General features: G+C 41.7%; 1 protein-coding gene across 3 annotated transcripts in view; it reads right to left on the bottom strand.

Annotated features, from left to right (window-relative positions):
- Positions 1-823: 823 nt before the first annotated feature.
- Positions 824-19,431, bottom strand: part of PIK3CB (phosphatidylinositol-4,5-bisphosphate 3-kinase catalytic subunit beta) — an 85,448-nt gene continuing 66,840 nt past the window's right edge. For all 3 annotated transcript variants that reach the window (XM_053986428.1, XM_053986429.1, XM_053986427.1), the window contains 11 exons: positions 16,837-16,958; positions 15,820-15,963; positions 14,752-14,851; positions 12,372-12,550; positions 11,608-11,717; positions 11,227-11,305; positions 5,625-5,792; positions 5,074-5,197; positions 3,872-4,017; positions 2,925-3,057; positions 824-2,454 (listed from right to left, as the gene is read on the bottom strand). In XM_053986428.1, coding sequence (XP_053842403.1) covers positions 2,317-2,454; positions 2,925-3,057; positions 3,872-4,017; positions 5,074-5,197; positions 5,625-5,792; positions 11,227-11,305; positions 11,608-11,717; positions 12,372-12,550; positions 14,752-14,851; positions 15,820-15,963; positions 16,837-16,958 — 1,443 coding nt within the window. In that variant the 3' untranslated portion in view covers positions 824-2,316. The remainder of the gene's footprint in view (positions 2,455-2,924; positions 3,058-3,871; positions 4,018-5,073; positions 5,198-5,624; positions 5,793-11,226; positions 11,306-11,607; positions 11,718-12,371; positions 12,551-14,751; positions 14,852-15,819; positions 15,964-16,836; positions 16,959-19,431) is intronic.

Below are 19,431 nucleotides of genomic sequence, written 5' to 3'. Positions count from 1 at the left end.
AAGGAACAGAGGCAATGGGATTTTCTCACCATCTCAAGTACTTTTATAACCTGCATTAAACTCGCATCCAAAATCCCCTCAACCACCACAAAACCTCTTTACTCAGTGCAGTACCCCGGTGGTGCTTGAGGTAGGGAAGGTGTTCCTGCACCTGCAGCTGTCACCTGCAGTGGTGCAGAGGGGAGCCTGAGGAACAGCCTTGAGCCACCTGCCCGAGTCCCACGGGATGCTTGGGGTGGGACAGGGAACCCAGCTGCCCTCGGAGCTATGGAAATGAAGGAAATGGAGATGCCACGTTGCTTCTCCTGCCAGAGCCCATGCACACCAGCCCCAGGCAGCCAAGGGGCACTCGCCAACTTCATCTCAAAGTCCTGGAAAAGCTGATGTCTCCCTCAGCAAGACCAGGCATGTCCAAGTGCTCTATCTCACAGGAAAGCAGAATGTGTCCAGGAAGGGTTCCTTACGCAAATTCACATGCTGTGAATTACCTGAGGATGTCATTACTTTTTTCAGAGCTGTCACCTGCCACATAGTTTCTTTTTAACTTTCCTGCCATCTGCTATAGAAATAATAATTTTAAAAAGGACATGGCACAGTTTAAATGCTACTATATTGTATATTAAAAAATCAGCCCTAAAACCAACAAAACCAAGCCACATACCACTTGTTACTTTTAGAATATTCTAGAAGTAGAAGTCTTTTGAGACAGATAAGCCCATAGGGTGAGGAGAAGAGAATCAATGCCCTACACAGAACTGACTCCAGGTAAGTTCTTAACCTCTAAAATAAACACAGAAACCCCTAAACAACAAAAACAAAGCACTCTCAACAAAGTAAAACCTACTTTAATTAAATTCATACATCATCCAACATCTCTATGCAGAACAACTGTTTAGTCAAAAAGTAAATATATATATGTTTAATTCTCTTTCAAATGTCCACAAGAATCAAGAGCTACCAGTGTTCCTTGGAGAACAGGCAGTAGTTAAACCTCTCTTGCTGATGTTCAGGAACAATTTGTTACATCTTTTAACCAGCAGTTCCCTATTGCACGTAACAAATTCGCTCTCCATTTAAGCACCTAAAAGCCTGGTACCTCACGAAATAAATTAAAACAAATCCAGTTTCTTCAGCAACCATCTTCAACATATATATCTCAGTAAAGCAACAATCCTGCGAGCTTTTAATAAATAGTCAGAAAATCAGTGACTGCATTGGTGTTCTGTGGAATGATCTTTCCCCATAAACTCTTGCTTCACCGACCAGTTGGGGTTTTTGGTATGTATGCTTTAAAAATCACTTTGTGTAGTATATTTAATGAAAACATCCCTTACACAGGTCAGTACATTTCACAGGGAAGGATTGATCTGAGACAGGAATTTCAGTGTAAGGCTGGAAGGAGCCTCTTGCTGGAGCCAAGCCAAATTGTGCCCCTTTGGGAGCTGAAGGCAAAGCCCCAGAGGCTGAGTGAGAGACTAACCAACGAGGAATTCTCAGGCATGGAATTGGCCTAACCTTCCTCATTCTGAAGGGCTTCTTTTGTGTCTCAAGTCAGAGGAAGAAAGCTGTGCAGCCCTGAACATCTGGATGCTGCATCACATGTGTCAGGCGTCCCCCACCCTCCACACACCCACCCTTCCTTCGGCAGCAGCACAGACATGAAGCAGCTCCCTGCAGTACAGTGATACCATTGCTATTTACAGTAGAATTAATGCATCTGTGCAGTAGGGCAGAGGTCATATGAAAAATATACACAATACACTCATTTTTAGCCAGATTAGGATATTAAAAAAAAATGTACTCTTCAAGTCCTAACTTTAAACGAAGAAAAGTTCTGTCAGAGGTCTTCAAACCTCCTGAGGATATGTTAGAGCACATTACTCTAACGTATAAAAACAAATATTTACACCTCCATAAAGTACCAAAGAATTTTTAAAAATGCCTAGTAGCTCTCAGCGTGCAAAATCAGCAGGAACTGATTATCTAGGATGTTCACTAACTGTAGAGACAGTCTTGGAATCAAGCATTCAGAAGCAGAGTGCAAAAGACTCAGGAATTATTTCAGTCCGTTTGTTTTCGCTGTCGTTTCCTTTCTTGTTTTGGATCAGGTCATAGAATCACAGAACGTGCTGAGCTGGAAGGGACACATCAGGATCAGAGTCCAACTGCTGGCCCTGAGTGGGGCTCCCCACGAACCACCCTGTGCCTGAGAGCGTTGTCCCAGCGCTTCCTGAAGTTTTGTTGGTCCATACCACAGAAACCCTTTACAAACACTTATCAAGGTAACCTTCAACTTAGTGCAAATGCCAGAATCTCCTAGGACCTGTAATCTTTTCTGACAGTGTGAGCCATCCAGTTCACTTTAGTAGTCCAACTTTCCCGCAGAGCTTCATCAAACTTTTGCTTGAACTGTTTTAGTGCTTCTTCCTCACTCTTCCCTAAGGCCAGGGAGTCCTAAGGCAACAGGGAAACAAGGACAGTTAGGAATTTTAAAAAGCACAGTTAAAGCCTCCTTCAGCTTTAAACACAAGCTACAGTGTGTTTTGTTCTCCTCTGACGCTTTTTTGCTTATTATTCATTGAGCAATACATCAATTGGTTTAAACAATATATCTTCCTGGGTTTAAAGATAAAACTGAAAGAGAATGAAGCAAATAATTTTCACCTTTCCAGGTCTATGCTTGTGCATGAGCCAAGATGTAAAATATCCCTGAGATGACTCCATTTAAGATGCACAGATCCTTACCCTCTGAGCACTCAGCCTGACTATAGACCTTGTTCTATAGAGCTGAAAAAGAAAACTTCCAAGGACTGTGTGGAAATCTTCACAGAAATGGAAAACAATTAAAATGTATTAATCTTGGAATCAAAAAATCACATCCTGGAAAAATGCTGAGTCCTGCTGAGCTGTAGCTCTTACTTTACCTTGAGATACTGGATGTCCTTGACAGAGGTGAGCTCTGGCAGCCCTGCAGTCAGCATCAGTGCAAAGAGGGTAATAAATAGGTTGCCGTGCTTGCGCAGGATCAGGTAGGCTTCCTCACAGTACTGCCGGAACCTGTGCCAGCGGGCAGGGAGCACACAGGGACAGTCACACACTGCAAATGTCTGCAACTGTTATCTGTGTATCTGCTTAACTGTTATCTGCAATCTGTTACCTGTCTGACAAACACAGACTGTGGAACGCAGCACGGAGAGGACAGAGATGCCTGCAGAACCTGTGTTTGTGCATTCCCACAGACACATCCCACGTCTCCCTGGTGAGCCCTCAGTACGAAACACCACGAAAGAACAAAAGTGCCAGAGGTCATGCTCCCACCTCCCTGAGAATCTGTTAGGTGAAATGCCCTGATGATCCTATGGGGTGGGCTACAGTGGAAAAGCCAAAGCTCTATTACAGTCTCTCTGATCTCTGTAATTTCTAATTCCTTCCATGGTCAAAACGGAGCCAGTTTCCAGGGCTGGTGGATCACAAGCATGTGGCTCCTTGTGGCCAAGCATCCAAGCAAGGCCAGCATGGGGCAGCACAATGAACATGCCCTGATGGACAGGACGGGCAAGAGGGAGCCTCTTCCTAAGGGCAGTGCTTGGACAACAGTCTGGCAGCCCTGCCTGGAGCCCAGAGCTGCTGCAGGCAGAGCTGAGCCCAGCAGAACATGCCACCTCCTGCTGTGGGAGATCAACTGCAGAGCTGCAGCTTCTGGTTCTGAAGTCACCTTTGGACATTCCAGCTCAGGGAGAGCAGTAGATACTCCTGTAAATGCGTGTTGGCACACTTCCACACAAGTGCAAATGAGCAAACTAACCCCAGGTGGGTTCTGGTATGCGGGAAATTATCATCTCGATTACAAATAGATCAAAGTAATACTCACCGACCAAATTTTTCAGTGTTCCCTGTTTTTCCTTGTTGAATAACATGAATGAAATCATAGGTGAGTATGAAAGGTACCCGTTCCCTTTTAATTCCAAACTTGGACTTAAAGTTTCCAAGAATATGCCCAAAATCTATGTGAAAGAGCTAAAAAAAACCCAAAAACAAAACAAAAAACAAGTGAAAAATAATCTCTCCAGTGAAATGTGTCACTTTTTAAATATCTCTACAGGATGCAGGTATCAAGAACAGCTAACTCCTAATGTGACTCTCCAAAACCTGTGGTTTCAACCCTTTGGGAGTATTTGGTTCTAAACCACTTCAAGATTTAAAGTCAGTAATAACATCCATACACTTCTAAGTGACCACTGCAGCAGAAGTTTCTCTCAGGTTTAAGCTGCTGTTGCCACAGAGAGACATCTTGGTGGCAGTATCAGACAAAAATGAGCCCAAGGATGAGCCCATGAGGCTCAACATCATCACATCCAAGGCCTTCCCACACAAGGACAGAGACAAAGGTAGCAGAGCTGAGTTAATCTGAAGGACCCTGTGGCAGTTCCCCGTGTTAGAATTGAGGTTAAGGGAATTTCAGCTTTCTTTGAGGAAGTACAAACTTAAAAAGAATACTGCAAATGTCTGTAAAACTCTCAATTTTATAACCCTTGCTGATTTTCTAGGAAGAATAATTTCAATTAAATCAGGCAAGTTATATTACAGGGTAGCAATTAAGAAAGCACATGTCTAGGAGCTCCCCCAGGTTCTGAGTGCACAGCATTGTGCTGGTGCTGGGTTCCACACTGAGCATTTCTGCAGGGCTGAGCTGCACAGACTCACTTCAGGGAAACCACACTGCTCCAAAACGCAGTTCATGGATTTTTAAGGGCAGTCCTTTGCAAGATACCCTAAGACCACTTTCATTCAATGAATCCGAACCATTATACGGCCCCTTGGATGTTCTGTAAAAGCTCTGCAGAACAGCCTCTCTCCACACAGAACTGCTGATGGATCAGGCTGTTCTCTGTCCTTCCCCCAGCATTACATTTCCTTTCCTTGAAGCTTTCTCCAACCCTCAGTGAACCACACACAGTTCTAACCATGTGTGCCTTTCCTTTCACCAAGGCACCAAAGAAATTACAAGTTCTCAAGAGAACTCTTGCACACCAAGGACACAAAAGGCATTCTGCCTACAGAAAGGATTTTTACCTGCCCATTTTTCCTGACCATGATATTGTCACTGTGTCTGTCACCAATTCCCAGCACATATGTAGCTACACAGTAGCCAGCACAAGACAGGGTAAATTCTTCAATGGCTCGATCCAAGTCCTCTCTGTAACCACACAGAAAATTGTATTGGTGCACACTGTTGGAATTCATGTTATGCCTTGGCCTCAAAAAGGATTTTTGCTTGTTTAAGTAAGAAGTCCATTAGGATGCTGTAAAACCAGAATTACTTGAGAAAAAATACTGTAAAGGTAGGTTTGGGGAACAAGCAGTATGGAAGGCAACACCAAGGCTTGAGACCCATGTAGTTTTCTTAGGTTTGCTTGTGCTGCCAAATTTCATGTAACTTACTCAACAGCACACAGCCAAAATGCTGCAAATGCCAGGCCCAAGGGTACCATGGATCTCAGGCAGAATTTGATACGCTAGAAAAGCAATTAGCAAGAAACCACACCTTCCTCCAGACCAAAAGAGAAACTTCAGAGGAATTTTGTAGCTTATACTATAGCTGAGAGAGTAAGTGTAGAAATTACCCTAAATTGTATTCCTTCAGCCAGTTCAAGAGTGCATCCTTGTTGAAGGCAGCAGCTGCAGCAACGTTGCTGCTGTTTAACTGAATGTCAGCAATGGTTTCTGAGCTAGAAACAGCCTCAATGAGGCCAGAGTGATCTCCAGTTGCTAAACAGCCATAGGGCAATATCCTGCAAGGAAACACAGAATCACGTCAGAACCTAAAACTGCAAAATGCTTCTTTATAGTGTATTCCATGTTTGGAGATGAATACTCACGATTTTTGGCTGAATACTCATGTGGACAGTAAACTCTCAAGGGGTAATATACAGAAATTGCTTGTAAAGGTTAAAGACCAGCAATACATTGAAAACTTTCATTTTCCTATTATGTATATAGATGCAAAGAAGAGAGACATTTTAAAAAGCCTAATATTTCCTTTTTGCTGGAACCCAGTTTCTTGTAACTTCCCAAGACAAGCCACAGAGGGAGCCCTGTGCCTGCATTTGTGAATTCCTGCCCGGACAGACCCTGACCTGCTCCAGTTCATTCCCCATATATTATTGCTGGAAATGCAAAAGAGGATCCTATCCTTTTCCACCGTCTTCCTACTTCAAGGGTAAATGCTAGAAATCCTTCTAAATATTAACATAAAGAATGTTTTCCAGCTCTTACTAAACTGAAGCATAGAAACCCAATGGAAAACAGGAATACATCTCTTAACTGGCTTGGTATCTCAGAACACACCTGTGCATTCACACACTGTGATCAGTGAAAATAGCTCTTACCATGTCATTGCATTACAGTGAGACACAGTTAAAGATGAAAATCAAGGAGAGATGTGCACAAATAGGTAAGTGTATCTCTTTCCATTTCCTCCCTCCAGATGCTTAAAAAGCTAAACAGAATGGCAACACCCCATGAGATGGGAGCTCAGCATTTGCAAGGGAAACTTACAGCAAACTTATCAAAGGCAATGCACCACAAATTGAGGTGCCTGCTCTTGTGCCAGGCAGCTCAGGCCAAGAATAAGATCTCAATTATGGTCATGGTCCATGGGTAAGAGAATGAATACCAACAAAAATCTACACTGCAGCAACCAGGTATAGACTAGCACTCACTGACTTACAGAGCTGTATAAAACAATTGCAGGACATTAAAACTGATGTGTGTACTACCTTCAGACATACATACATATATAAATATATATAAAGCTTCACTGCTGGTGAAGCTGTCATTAGTGTATATATATAAAGTTTAATATAAGATACTAAGTTTAATAGCTACAAAGCATAACCACATCTCTAAACTAACACAGCCTATTATCCCAAGCCATGGAAGAAAAATAAATAAAATTCCCTACAAAATTAAACACAATTTTTTTGCCTTACAGCTATGAGGGAATTGAGCAGTTCCTCCGCCAAGGGGATAACACAACTGAAGTGATGCAAGTAGTGGTGCCTTGGAGTGGCTACCTAGAGCAGAGGCTGGACAAGATTCAGAGAATAAAGTGGGTATTTATTGAAGGCCTTCAATAGCTACACCCTGGGCAGTCAGAAGCCTCTCAGAGGCTGCGCCCAAGGGGGACAATGGGCACCAGTTTTTCAGACAATTGTGAGTTTGGTCCATTTACATGCCAGGGGTTAATCCTCCAATTACAGCTTCAGCTAATGAAGTCACTTACCCCCAGTTTGCTCCCCCCTAAATCACTTTTTTTTTATACTTTTGGGCCTGAGACAGTAAAGTGTTCTTGGATCTCAGGCCCAGAGGGATTGTTTTGTCTGACCAAAATGTGAAAGACAGTTAACTAACACTCTATATGGAGTTTGGAGTTATACACTAATGCAGTACAGGATCTGAAAAATATGAAAGCTAAAATCCTAAGGCATCAGAAGCAGTAACAATATGGACTGGGATTCTTCCCTACTGGCAACAAAGTGCACTGAAAACCAGATTCAACAGGCTATTTCAAGAGCACTCAACTTCAAAACAACAGCAGAAGTGCAGGCTTGGAACATTCTTCCCGTTTCTGTTCTGAGCCCTGCCCAGTCCCAGCCCTGTCCCCAGAGCAGTGGAGCAGGAGGGTGGCTGGGATTGCCACTGGGCATGGGGAAGCTCTGCCCATCCTTATCACCACAGCCCAAATGAGAGCCAAAGCTGGCCAGGTTAAAGTGCACACTGGCCTCCTTCCATGGCACCGCAACCCACCCCGCTCACGGCTGAGCCGGGCACACGGCCAACAACTTCCCCTTCAAAAGCAGGCAATGATGAAAGCCTCCAGCCCCTGGAGAGCTGTGTGCTTACAACTGCAGGAAAAAACATCCTTGTCAGAGAGACAGTTTGACAGGAGTCAAGTTAGGGACAAATCCTCTGGGCCCTTTCAATCTCATCCTGGTCTTTCTGACTTCAGCATCTGTCAGCAGGATATGCTCCCTGCTTTTTAAAGCCAGCAAAAGCCATGGACACATCAATACTGAAATCCTGGGTAGGACAGAAAATTCTGTTCACTCATTTAAAACTCTTCTTTATTTCAAGTGTTTAATTCACCAAACCAGTGCCCTTCCAAACACATACAAAATACTGGTAATTTATCAACACGTTCTCTGTAACTTCAGGTCCAACAGTTTAAAAATGATGACATGTTAAAGAGTTGTAACAAATACATTTTTCAGTATGTGTGTGAACTCTGATTTCACTCATACACAGCCATGTTACCTCAGATCTCACACATGTAAGGGAGACAAAAATGAAAGCCACTATAGACAGGCACTGAAATAAAAAAGTGTTTCGGAGAATGTCCTGCATCTGGTCAAAAAGTAACCAAGTATCAAATACTTTTATGACAATTTACCACAGCAAAGGTGACTTGGCATAGATCAAACTCTTCAAATTTTTGATTTTCTGTTGCTGCTACTTTACTCATTTCTCCACTAACACAACTTTGATGCTATAACAGAGCTAAAGCAGCCCAAACACTTTCTGAGACAAGGAATTTCCTGAGAGGTGCAGCACCACACACCCCACAGCATCCTTGGGAAGACAGATGTTGTGCTCCTCTGCTGTGACATGTATTTGTACTAGGCCATCTACTTCCTGCTCAGTGTTCAGGTACAAGTTTGTCTTAGAAATTAAGGTGTGGAGATTAACTAAAAAAATATACTTTTTGCTTCGTTCATTTCTCTCTGCTACTTGGATGATGTTTGAGGTAGACTGACCAAAGGCAGAGTCCTCCAAGTGTCAGTGTTTGTCTTGGTGCTGGTCCTGTTCTGGGAAGCAGATCCAGCCTATGCCCCAGGCTTTCCTCAGCTGTGCCCATGCAGGGAGCCCAGGATGAAGGACTTACAGGAGCACATGGTGCCATCTTCCTGCACACAAGTGTCCCCTCTGATACACCCCCTGCCCTGTTTGTCACCCATAAGACAAATTAGTTGTCAGTTAAACAAACAAGCAAACATTTCTCCTCCTTCAGCTCTCAAAATCGATATATATTTGGCGTTCCTCTCTAGAGCTGAGAAATCCCACCGGGAATATCGTGCTTGCTTTAGACACAGACTGAGCTTAGGTTTCATTTTCAATCACTGCTAGAGAACTGAGTGTGGACTTCAGTGCAATTAGAAGGGAACTGATCCTGTCCCCAGCTCAGTGGTGCACTGGCTGCCATTTGATCCATGCCTCATGGAAGCTGGACAATCTGCTTGTGGCAAAACACAGCTGATGGGGAGCAGCAGCAGCCAGAGCTGCTCTGACACTGCTGGCACAAGTGAGAAGCCCTGCTTTTACCTGGATGGAGTTACCAGACTCTCTGCAGTGGAAAAAAGTTGAAAAGTGCAAAATCCATTGTGCATGCACAAATAGAAATAACTTCAGGGAAACTAAGGATGATACAGAGCAACAAGCAAGGACTGCACTCTTTGGTATGGGCATGTGGCACTGTATTTTTCAGGAAAGCAGCTCTGATACTACTTTTTCAGCTGAGACCATGCTTCTTATCCAAAAAAAGTAACCACTGAGTCCTGACTCATGAACATGGCAAAGAACTCACTCCACCACTGCTGGCTCATAGATTCTGGAGTTGTCTCTTTTTGAGAGAGATGTAGGCTATAAACACAGAGATGCCAAAGCCTCACCCTACTGGCTGTGCCCTCATGCTCTGGGTGTTCTGAGTGCTGTTTTGGCCAACTCTGTTCTCAAGAAAGGTCATTTCAGAGCCTTCTCTTGGCAAGTGCCCGATTAATCTCTTTGACAGACACTGAACTGTAACCCTGCCTCAATCCCAGGATTTTATTTCATAATGGTAACTATGACAGGATGAATGGAAGGAAGATGCTCCCAGTTAAGCAAACAAATTGAAGAGGCCAAATATAGAACTTCAATTCTCACTAGGAACTTCCCCTTCTACTTTTTTTTCTTTGCAGAGCTTTAAGAAAAATCTTGGATATCAGAGCTTCTTTTTGGTTTTCCTTTGTTGCATTAAAAAAAAAAAAAAAAAACCAAAAAAAACTTAGTCAGGAAAAGCATATTTGATGACTCTAATCACTATTCCTGTTTGCTAGGCATGGTGTGTGGCCCAGGCTGGAACCACAACAGTTTCTGAGAAGGCAGCCACTGAGGAATGCCTCATCTGGGATTCCATAGCTGCCAGAGGCTGTCCTTGCCCTCAAATGCTGGATCAGCCTCCTCACAATCCATTTATAATGACATAAATGACCTAGGGCTTCCTCAAGTCAGTGTTCAACTTCACACACACTCAACCATCTCATCACAACTGTACCTGTCCAGAAACAATTTGTAATTCACATTCCCACCTTTCCTTAAGCATCCTCAGTAATAAATTGATAATTTTACTAACCTGTGCTGATGTGCCCTATGTACTTCCCACTACTACACTTGAACCATAAAAAATTTGAAAAGACCTCCAAGAATCTATATTAAGTATTTCAGGCAATATTTAAATATAAGAACTTCTAGACTTGTATACAAAACTTACACACAGAGGATTACAGCTCTTGAACAGGCATACAAAATTTAATTTATGGCTAAAAATGGTTTCTAATTGTGTGACACCCAGTACCTTCTTTAGGACTATTTTCCTAAAGTCCAATTAGAATTTGTGAATTATATTACCTAAAACTGGTTCATAAATTTGGGTGGAAAGGTTTCCCATGTACTAGTGGGTTGTGTGATAACACTGAGCAATGACTCATACTGTTGCTCTTAGGAATACTCCAGTATTCCTCAAAGAAGTCATGTTTACCTGATCAAGGATACAAAAGTAAGAAAGCTGCTATGCAAGGGACTTCAGAAGATACAAAGATATTTCTGATTGGAAAAATGCATTCTGGCATCCAAACTGTGTTTTGCCAACAAGAGAAAGTGACTTCAGGGTTGCAGATGTTCCCAGTGGCTCTAAGTGCTGGTGTGAGCAGCAATGAGAGCTCTGCTCACATCAGGAAGGAGCAGAGGTAACGCTTCCCACAGCCTGCTCACCTTGGCCATGACAGCTGGAACCTCTGGGCACCCCAGATGTATAGAAAAAGGATGGTGGGGAAGGTGCTAAAAGCAGGAAAGCTTTATTTCTCAACCAGACCCTCCATCCAAGGAAAACAGCCCTTGGGAGCTCCTTACCGGAGATCCAGGCCAGCCTCTTTCCACAGAATGTCCATCAAGCGCAGAATCTGCAGTGTCAGCATGTCCTGCCGGAGATCTGCAACGAGAGGTGACACCGCTGCTTCAACTCCTCAAACTTCTTCAAGCTCCCAAGGCCTTCAGAAAAAGGTATCTAAAAATACTCACTCAGCCTAAGGGTTAAAGTGGTATTAATCATAAATATATCACCCTGACTGGCAGTGTCCATGCTTTGAAACTCAGTCAGAAGATGCTTAACTGGTTTACTGATGTCAGAGTAATCCATGTTTACATTACGGCAATAGAAAAGAACACAGCTCAAGTGCAAACATGCCAATGAAGAAGGAAAAGGAAAATCTGAAAGTTTCTAGCATTTCTTACCGTCACCATTTTTAAAGATGATCCCTACAAGATCTCCTCCAAACATTTTGTTGTTGTACACTATCCAGAGAGGCTTCATTTTAGAATCCATATATCTACACTTCTCAACGCTAGAAGAAAACGTGACAGAAGTCTTAGTCAAATAGGAATAATTCACCTGACAAGATCTAAACATGGTTCAGAACATAAGAGAACAGGTAGACTTCCAGTCTGGAAATACTTAAATGCTCTGTCTGCTTTCATTCTGCTGCTATGTCACGAGCAGTCACCAGGCTAAGAACACATTTGTTACATGTGGAATGTATTTGATACTGACTGGTGAATGTATCTCTACTGCTTAAATCAAGCACCCTCATTTTCACAGAAAATTGTTTTCTTTATATCCTTTCCCATCAATTTTTAGACTTCATATTTAAGTGTTGTGGAAAGTTTTCGTGGCCTTTGTGCCACGAAATTTTAACAATAATGTTAAAAACAAAAGTCAGGAATGCAGTCAAATACACTTTCAGGCTTACATTTAAATATGTTTAGCCATGGTAATGCATTGACTAAGACAGTATCAAGTTTCATGGTGGATCACTAAAATCTTCTAATTTAAATGATACCTCAGAAGATGCCCAGCAGAGCTTCTGTCACTACAGAAGAAATTTCCTGTGGCAGCACGTGCTGAACAATGCAGCCAGAGGAAGTTCAGACACAAATGTGTTCCTGCTCTACTGCTGCCATGCAAAGCTATGGTGAAATTGTGCTCACTCTTCACTTACTGCAGCTCTGAGAGTATAACAGAAGGGTTCAGAGGAGACTGGAGGTCAGAAAGTGCTTCTCTGTAAGCATTTTGTTTCAAACACGTATGCATTGCATCTTTGCCTTTTGCTTTGCTTTGCTTCATGGCATTCAGCTTAATTAGACTATTTAAAGTCTTCATTTTATTGAGGGCTTCCACCTGAAAGAGATATTTTATCATTAAGAGTTATTGCTCTGATTTGAGATGTAACAATGTGAAATTCCATTTCACAACAAAACCAATTATTACATAATTCTACAACTTCTTAAAAATTGAAATAATGGATGGAAATTAAGTCACTCATGTTTCAGAAATACCATTTTCATAATTAACAGAGACACTGATGAGATGAAAGCTCCTAAGCCTTGAGTCACTTTTAAAAGCATGACCTAACATTTCCAAAAAAATGAATGAGGCATTTTAATGTATGACACATTAACACAAATTCCTTCTTCAAAGTACAATTTTTAGTTCCCTATTTCAACAAAGCACATAACTAGGTGCCCCCTAGGCATCCTGAAGTAACAGGAACACTGATTATTTCATACTCTAACAAACTGAGACATTACTGGAGATGAGCTGTGGATGCAGATACTTCATTGGTCACATTAAGTTGCATCCAAGGAGGAATGACCACGTGACCATTTGCAGACAATTTTCACAGAACAGAGTCTTAAATGTGTGTCATTAAAATCCTGCTGAAGTCAGGCAGAACACAAAAGCTTTAATTGGCTACAGTGTTTAAAATCATAGCATCGCAATTAAGCAGAATTTTTACCTTAGAAGTGTGTAACAAGTCAAGGCAATTATTTGCAATAATACAGATGGGTTTAACTCCTTTTCCCCCTTCTGCTTTGCAAAGCTTTTTACTGTTCCAACATCTCTAAGGAAACTGGTGATGTAAATGACAGAGCAAAGCCCTTTGACAAATCTAGCCAGCACATACAGCAAATACAACTACATCTAAGCAACTTTTGGACCAAACAGTTCTTCTAACAATCAGCTGTGCTTGCACCAGTAAGGTGCTGAGCGATACACAGATTCTCTAGCAAACAGCAGAAATGCAACAATTATGAAAGCTCTTTTCTATACAAGGAAGCTTCAGCCTGACTTACAAGGTGCTGAGTCAAAAGTCACCCCTCCCACAGCCTGAACCCTGCCAGGCAGGATGCTGTGGAAATTGTATGGAGTTTGATTATAAAACTGGGCAGTGGAGAGCTGCCAGGTCAGCCATCTGTCAAAACCAAAAGGGCTCTGCTTTTCCACTATTCTAGGAGCTGTACAAACATCAGTGACAAGGGAACAAAATGGAACCTGTGTTGTACAAACAGGAACTTTTTGAAGTATTTCTACTTTGAATTTCTTCCGTGTTTGCACAGTTGGGAATTTTTTTGCCCCTTCTTTGATTGTACTGACATTTGCTTCCTGTAAAGTGCACAAAAACTTTACTGACCTTACATCTATTGCTTACAGCATTTCACCACCTACTCTTTTCATGATTTTGACAATGCTAGGGAGCACACATGGAAGAGATGGTCTTTTCCACGTCCTGTGAGCTGCAGCAATAAAGAGCACAACAGAACATCCCTGTTCCACACGCTCCCAAAGCAGTTTCAATGAAGACAAACACCATGATCAGTTACTCATTCACTGAGTGAATCTCTGTGGCCTGATACAGTAAATACTTTAACTCCAAAGAGAGACCAGTTTTCAAATATTTTTAAGATCACAATCTAAACTAACTCACTAAAACCACATTAGAGACTTGAAACATGATTTGTGAGTGTCTCTTAATGATCTGGTGGTACAATTATTAGTGCTTTCAAAAGCAAACCTCTTGTGCTTACCAGGGTATTTAAAAGCAAACATATCCCTCCTTTGTTCTCTCTTTTTGTGTGTGTGTAAATGACAGGCCTATATTAACACTAAAATGAGTATTTGGGTAATTTGCAACACCTTTTAACAAAAGTCAAAGCTGCAGGAAGTAGTCCTGGAGTAATCTAGGTAAAATTTAGGACAAGCTACCCTTACAAGGAGAAAAAGTTGAAATGCACAGAAGCCCTTCTTCAGTTAATCCAGAGAGCCTCTGTTGTGTCCAGAATACACAGACAGTGCTGAAGGTGTCTCACAGGTCTTAGAGCACTGTAAAATCAGCTCCCTGAGGCCCCACAGCCCTGGCTGCCTTCTGTGCCACGGACGCTGCTCCATCACTCAGCCCTTTTAATGCCCTGTGTCACTCATGCCTCCTTCTCTTCTGCACTGCCCAGCTTTGTCAAGGCAGCCCAGGAGCAACGGAGTAAGGATGGGGCTTCCAGGCTTGGAGAGGTCAGGGTGACAGGAAAGGGAAGGGAAGTCCCTACCTGTTTAGCCAGCACCTTCATGTGAGCCACGCTCCCCCTGCAATAAGCCTCCAGTATCAAACCGAACTGCACCGACACGGCGGGGATGTGAACCTCCGACCTGCCAGGGGAAAAGCTGCTCATCAGACCACAGCATTCACACAACTGCATCGTTCCAGTCACTCAGAAACCCAAAACAAACACAAAAACCCCAAAACAAATATTAGATCACCTCATGGTCACGCCAAACATTAGAACACCTCATGGTCACATAGCTGAAACAAGCCAGATTTCCTAGGAGATGCTAGAACCCCTCTGTGCTGGAGATGAAGAGGACAGGCCAATTTGGATGCAGGATCCTTGCTGCTCGAGGGGCAGCAGGGCTCATGCCAAGAGCTGGTGACTGCTCAGGACCTGCTTCAGGACCCCCTTTTATTCAGAGCAGCACTGAGAAGTCACTGAAGGGCTGACTTTAAACCACACATTCTCCATTCTTTGTAAGGGAAAAGCCCAATTTGCCTGAAGGAGAACACTTTGAAACAAACCACTGAATTTTGTATCAGATCCAATTATCCTCCAAAACATTTTCATGTAACACTTGCTCTTTTTAGCTAGAAATATTAAAATTAATTGTGTTCTAAAGACAGAATCAACCTATCCAACCTATTCCAGTCCATTCTGCAAGGCTTCTGCCATTCACGAAATTGCTTATCAAAAGCAGCAAGAATACACAGAACAGCTTTTATTTTCTGTTAGACTTGCAACAATAATAATTTTTTCCTAACTGTGAGGTATAAATATTGTGCTTTTACTGTACCCACAGCCAAAATAAACACTATGGGTATTTACAAACCTAACTCATCAGGTAGTCAGAGCTGAATGCAGTTTAGAATACTTTCATCCAAGGGTAGATTACAGACCACTCTATTTTTAATGAGAGGTCTGATCTATAGATGCCAAAGACAAATAAATGAAGAGGAGTTGTGGGGCACTATGATAATGGCTCATTTAGAAAAAAACTCAAGAAATCTTATTTGAAAGCCCAATCAGGCTCAATAGTTCCAGAAAGATGAAAGGAAAATCTCCTACCTCAGGTGCCAGAACAACATCTGTCCTATTCTCCGATTGCCGAGTGCTCTTTCCAGGAGAAACCTGGAGAGTGCACAATCCAGAAAAGGCTCATACTTCAGGACTTGTACAAGTTGGAGAAGATACTGAGAGAGCTCTTCATCACTAGAATGAGGTACATAAATGATTAGTGCTACTTTAGAAATTCAAGTGCATATGACAAACCCAACAGTGACAGAATTTGGTTCAATACCAAGAGTGTCTCCCTATCACACAGAGAAGGACAACACACAACTTAGTGCAATTTCCAGATGGAAATAATTCCAGATGCATTCTTATGACGGAATTCTAAGCACCCAAATTCCTTGTTTGGATTGGAAAGAAGTCAAAATAATTTTTTTTTTTTTTTACCCCAAAAGTCTATCCTTGACCATTAAAAATTAATCACTGAAGTATTCACCACAGAGAATTCAGAATTCAAGGACAGGAAAAGTGCAGTAATGATAATGTTACACAAGTCCTGCCCTAGGTTACATAGGACAGCAAATGAAATGCAATAAGGGAAGAACTGCAGAGAATGAAGAAATCTGTGAATCAAAACCAAATCTCTTGGTAATTCTCTCATTATTTATTACATGCTGCAGCTCACATTCCTATTAAATGGTACAGCAGAGTGGAGGTGGCTGGGTGCCAGGCATTACAGTACTTGACTCCAGGGGTATTTCTCCCTTTGTTACTAAAACGTTTCTCTCAGAGTTTCTCTCACTCCTTTGCCCAAGAAAGGGATGGACACCCAGTCCTCTCTGGGACAAAGGTGAACTGGTGCTCTCCTTGCAACATGGAAAATAATCATCATTTCCTACAAGGTGTCAGAATAAGGTGGTTTTATTTAGCTGCCAGTGAGCCTCTCCAGAAATCAGACTGCTTTATTTGGCCACCTATTCATGGCAGGCAGTGTGTTCAGCTCTTTCCTCTTGGGGTTCTTTTATCCTGTGAGCAGAAAGAATGAAGTCTGGCACCCCAGAAACCCTCACCTACCTCATCTGCCTCAAACACCCCACTGCATATTCCCTGACATACTGGTCAGGGTAGTTGAAATCCAGCAGCTCCAAAGCCTCCCTGGGCAGCAGCTTGGGCCAGATCTGCAGGAGGGCCTGAAGCTGTTCCAAAAAAAAGGTGACAGGTAAGGACACAGGTGGGTCTCACTGCTCATAAAGGCACTCAAATGAACAGAAGATGGTGACCAACTGAAATGGGCTGGGGGGCTGTAAAGAGGAGAGAAATAATTTGGGGTAGCTGGGCCCACCTCTAAGTTTGTTATTCTTTAAAATGATGCAAATTATTTTTAATCTGAAAAACCTTCACATGCAGACACAATGCACAGTAAACAGAAATCAGGTAACACCAGATATGTATGCTTTAAAAACAGAAATTCAATAAAAATAGGATGTTTTGTAAGTGCTCTCATAGATATATTACCATTTTGGTAACAGTGAAAGTTTTCTACAGGATAAAAAAAAAGTTTTTTGTTGAGAGAGAGCTTTCTTTACCAAAAATATTTGTCCACCTCAACTGATGGAGCCTTTTTGAACTTTCACTGTGAATAGCAATGAGCTTAAATTGGGAAAAAAAAAAAAAAAAAAAAAAGAGTCAGGTTAGATATTAAAATAAATGAAGAATCCCTAGACTGATGCAATAATGTGCTGGGAAAAAATGACAGAATACAGTGATGCATAACTTTGAACTACCAAAAAGAAGAACATTTAGAGGCCTCACAAAATAAATTGAGTTTATTGCACTGTTATGAAGCTCACAGCTACCTGCTGAGAGCAATATGTATAGAGTCGTATCACTGAAACAGTGCACTATAGATACAAATAAACACTTTAATGCACATTAATATAAATGCATATTAGTATAAATTCAGTGTATCAACAGCACAAGATGTTTCTTTCTGTAGGAACAAGTCATGATAATAATACCCTTCCCTACAAATTAGGTAACACAGGTTATTTTATATTTCAATAGCAACTTATAAAATCTGAATAATTAAGATCTTGTTTTTCTCCTGATTTCATAATTACTTTACAGCAGTGAAAAGCCTTTATTTCTACTCTGTCACCCATCAGCTCCTACTTCCAGTTCCAGTAGGACTAACATGAATTCACATTCTCAGCCCACATTTAACAGGCATGTTTATAACACCATTTATACACCTTGGGAGCAGATTCTGAACAGAGTGATCATTTTTGTGAAATCCAGAAGGCAAGAAATGGGCATGAATCACAGCACAAAGACAGGGCTGTGCTGCAACTCCACAAGTGGAGGGAAAGGATCAGCTAAACTCCTTCCATGGGCAAATACAGGTATGGACACGTGTACAATCCATAATGATGTAAAGTAAAACTAAAGGTGTTTCAAACATAGATGTGACATTCCCACAGAAAAATACACTCAGATGTACACTCCAAAATCTACTGACCCAGCAAGGGTCAATGATGCCAGTCCTGCTGTCAAGGACTGCAGCCAGCAACATTTCCATAGCAGGAACACCGGCACTGAAACTCTGCAGGGCAATACTAACCCTGAGTGAATATTTAATACACAAGGCAGACACTGAACATGCAAACAGCAGCTCTGCCAAAACGATCAGAATTTCTACACAATCTACTGTAAATCGGGTGCAGAAACAGCAAGAATATAGAGACATTTTAGTTAATACTGAATGATTGAAATGGAGAACCTGAAATAGTCTGGAAAATGAGCTCACGTGGCCCCACATGCCTCATACATCAGGCAGTGAAAGTCATGGTCCACATGACTTTTTTCCAGTAAATGTACATTTACTGGGAAGAAGATTTGAAAATACAGAGCTCCTCCCTTTGCTGAAATCATTGTACAGGTAGTTACAATGAGAATGAACAATGCATGTTTCAGAGAAAACTTGAATTTGGCCTTGGTGTATCAATATTTTCTCCTATAAAGAAATAACCACAATTTCTTCCCTAAGAAGACTATATGAGACAATAAAATTAAGCACAGGCCAGTATTTTTATTCAAATTATTTCAAATTATTGTCCTTTCTCTACTTCTCATTAATGATGATGTCACTTCACTGAAAGCAAGTGGATTTAAAAAAAAATTTCTTTTATTTTTTTTTGTTTTAATTCTGCTTTGAGAATAAATACTGCCTGAGAATTCTCATAACAAGTTCTGCCAGCACGCTATTCTGCTGAGCAGGGAGGTTATGGCAGCAGGAAGGGCAATTCCTTCAGTGCAACCATTCTGCTAAAATCCTGCAAATCCAACCAGGGCTTGGTAAACAATGGTAAATAATTCAGGAAAGCTGCTTGAATCCACTGGACATAACTTCATGGACCACTGAACTAACAGATTAAAGATAGTCTACATTCAAATATGAGAGAGTACATTTCTAAAAGAGCCTCGCTATTTTTAAGCGGCATTAATAAAAACAGGAATATAGTTATTAAGTCCATTTGCTTACAAACAGCTGGTGTTTGATTGCTTTTTCTTATAAACAGCTGATATTTGGTTGCTTCTTTGGGTTGTGTTGTTTTATTGTATGGTGTTTGGGGTTTTTTGAACTTCTTTCTTGAAGTGTCAAGACTTACT

This window comes from Vidua macroura, chromosome 10 (assembly GCF_024509145.1).
Source record: "Vidua macroura isolate BioBank_ID:100142 chromosome 10, ASM2450914v1, whole genome shotgun sequence".
Lineage (NCBI taxonomy): Eukaryota > Metazoa > Chordata > Aves > Passeriformes > Viduidae > Vidua > Vidua macroura.
The sequence above is the reverse complement of the archived record's forward strand: the minus strand, read 5'-3'. Positions and strand labels throughout refer to the sequence as shown.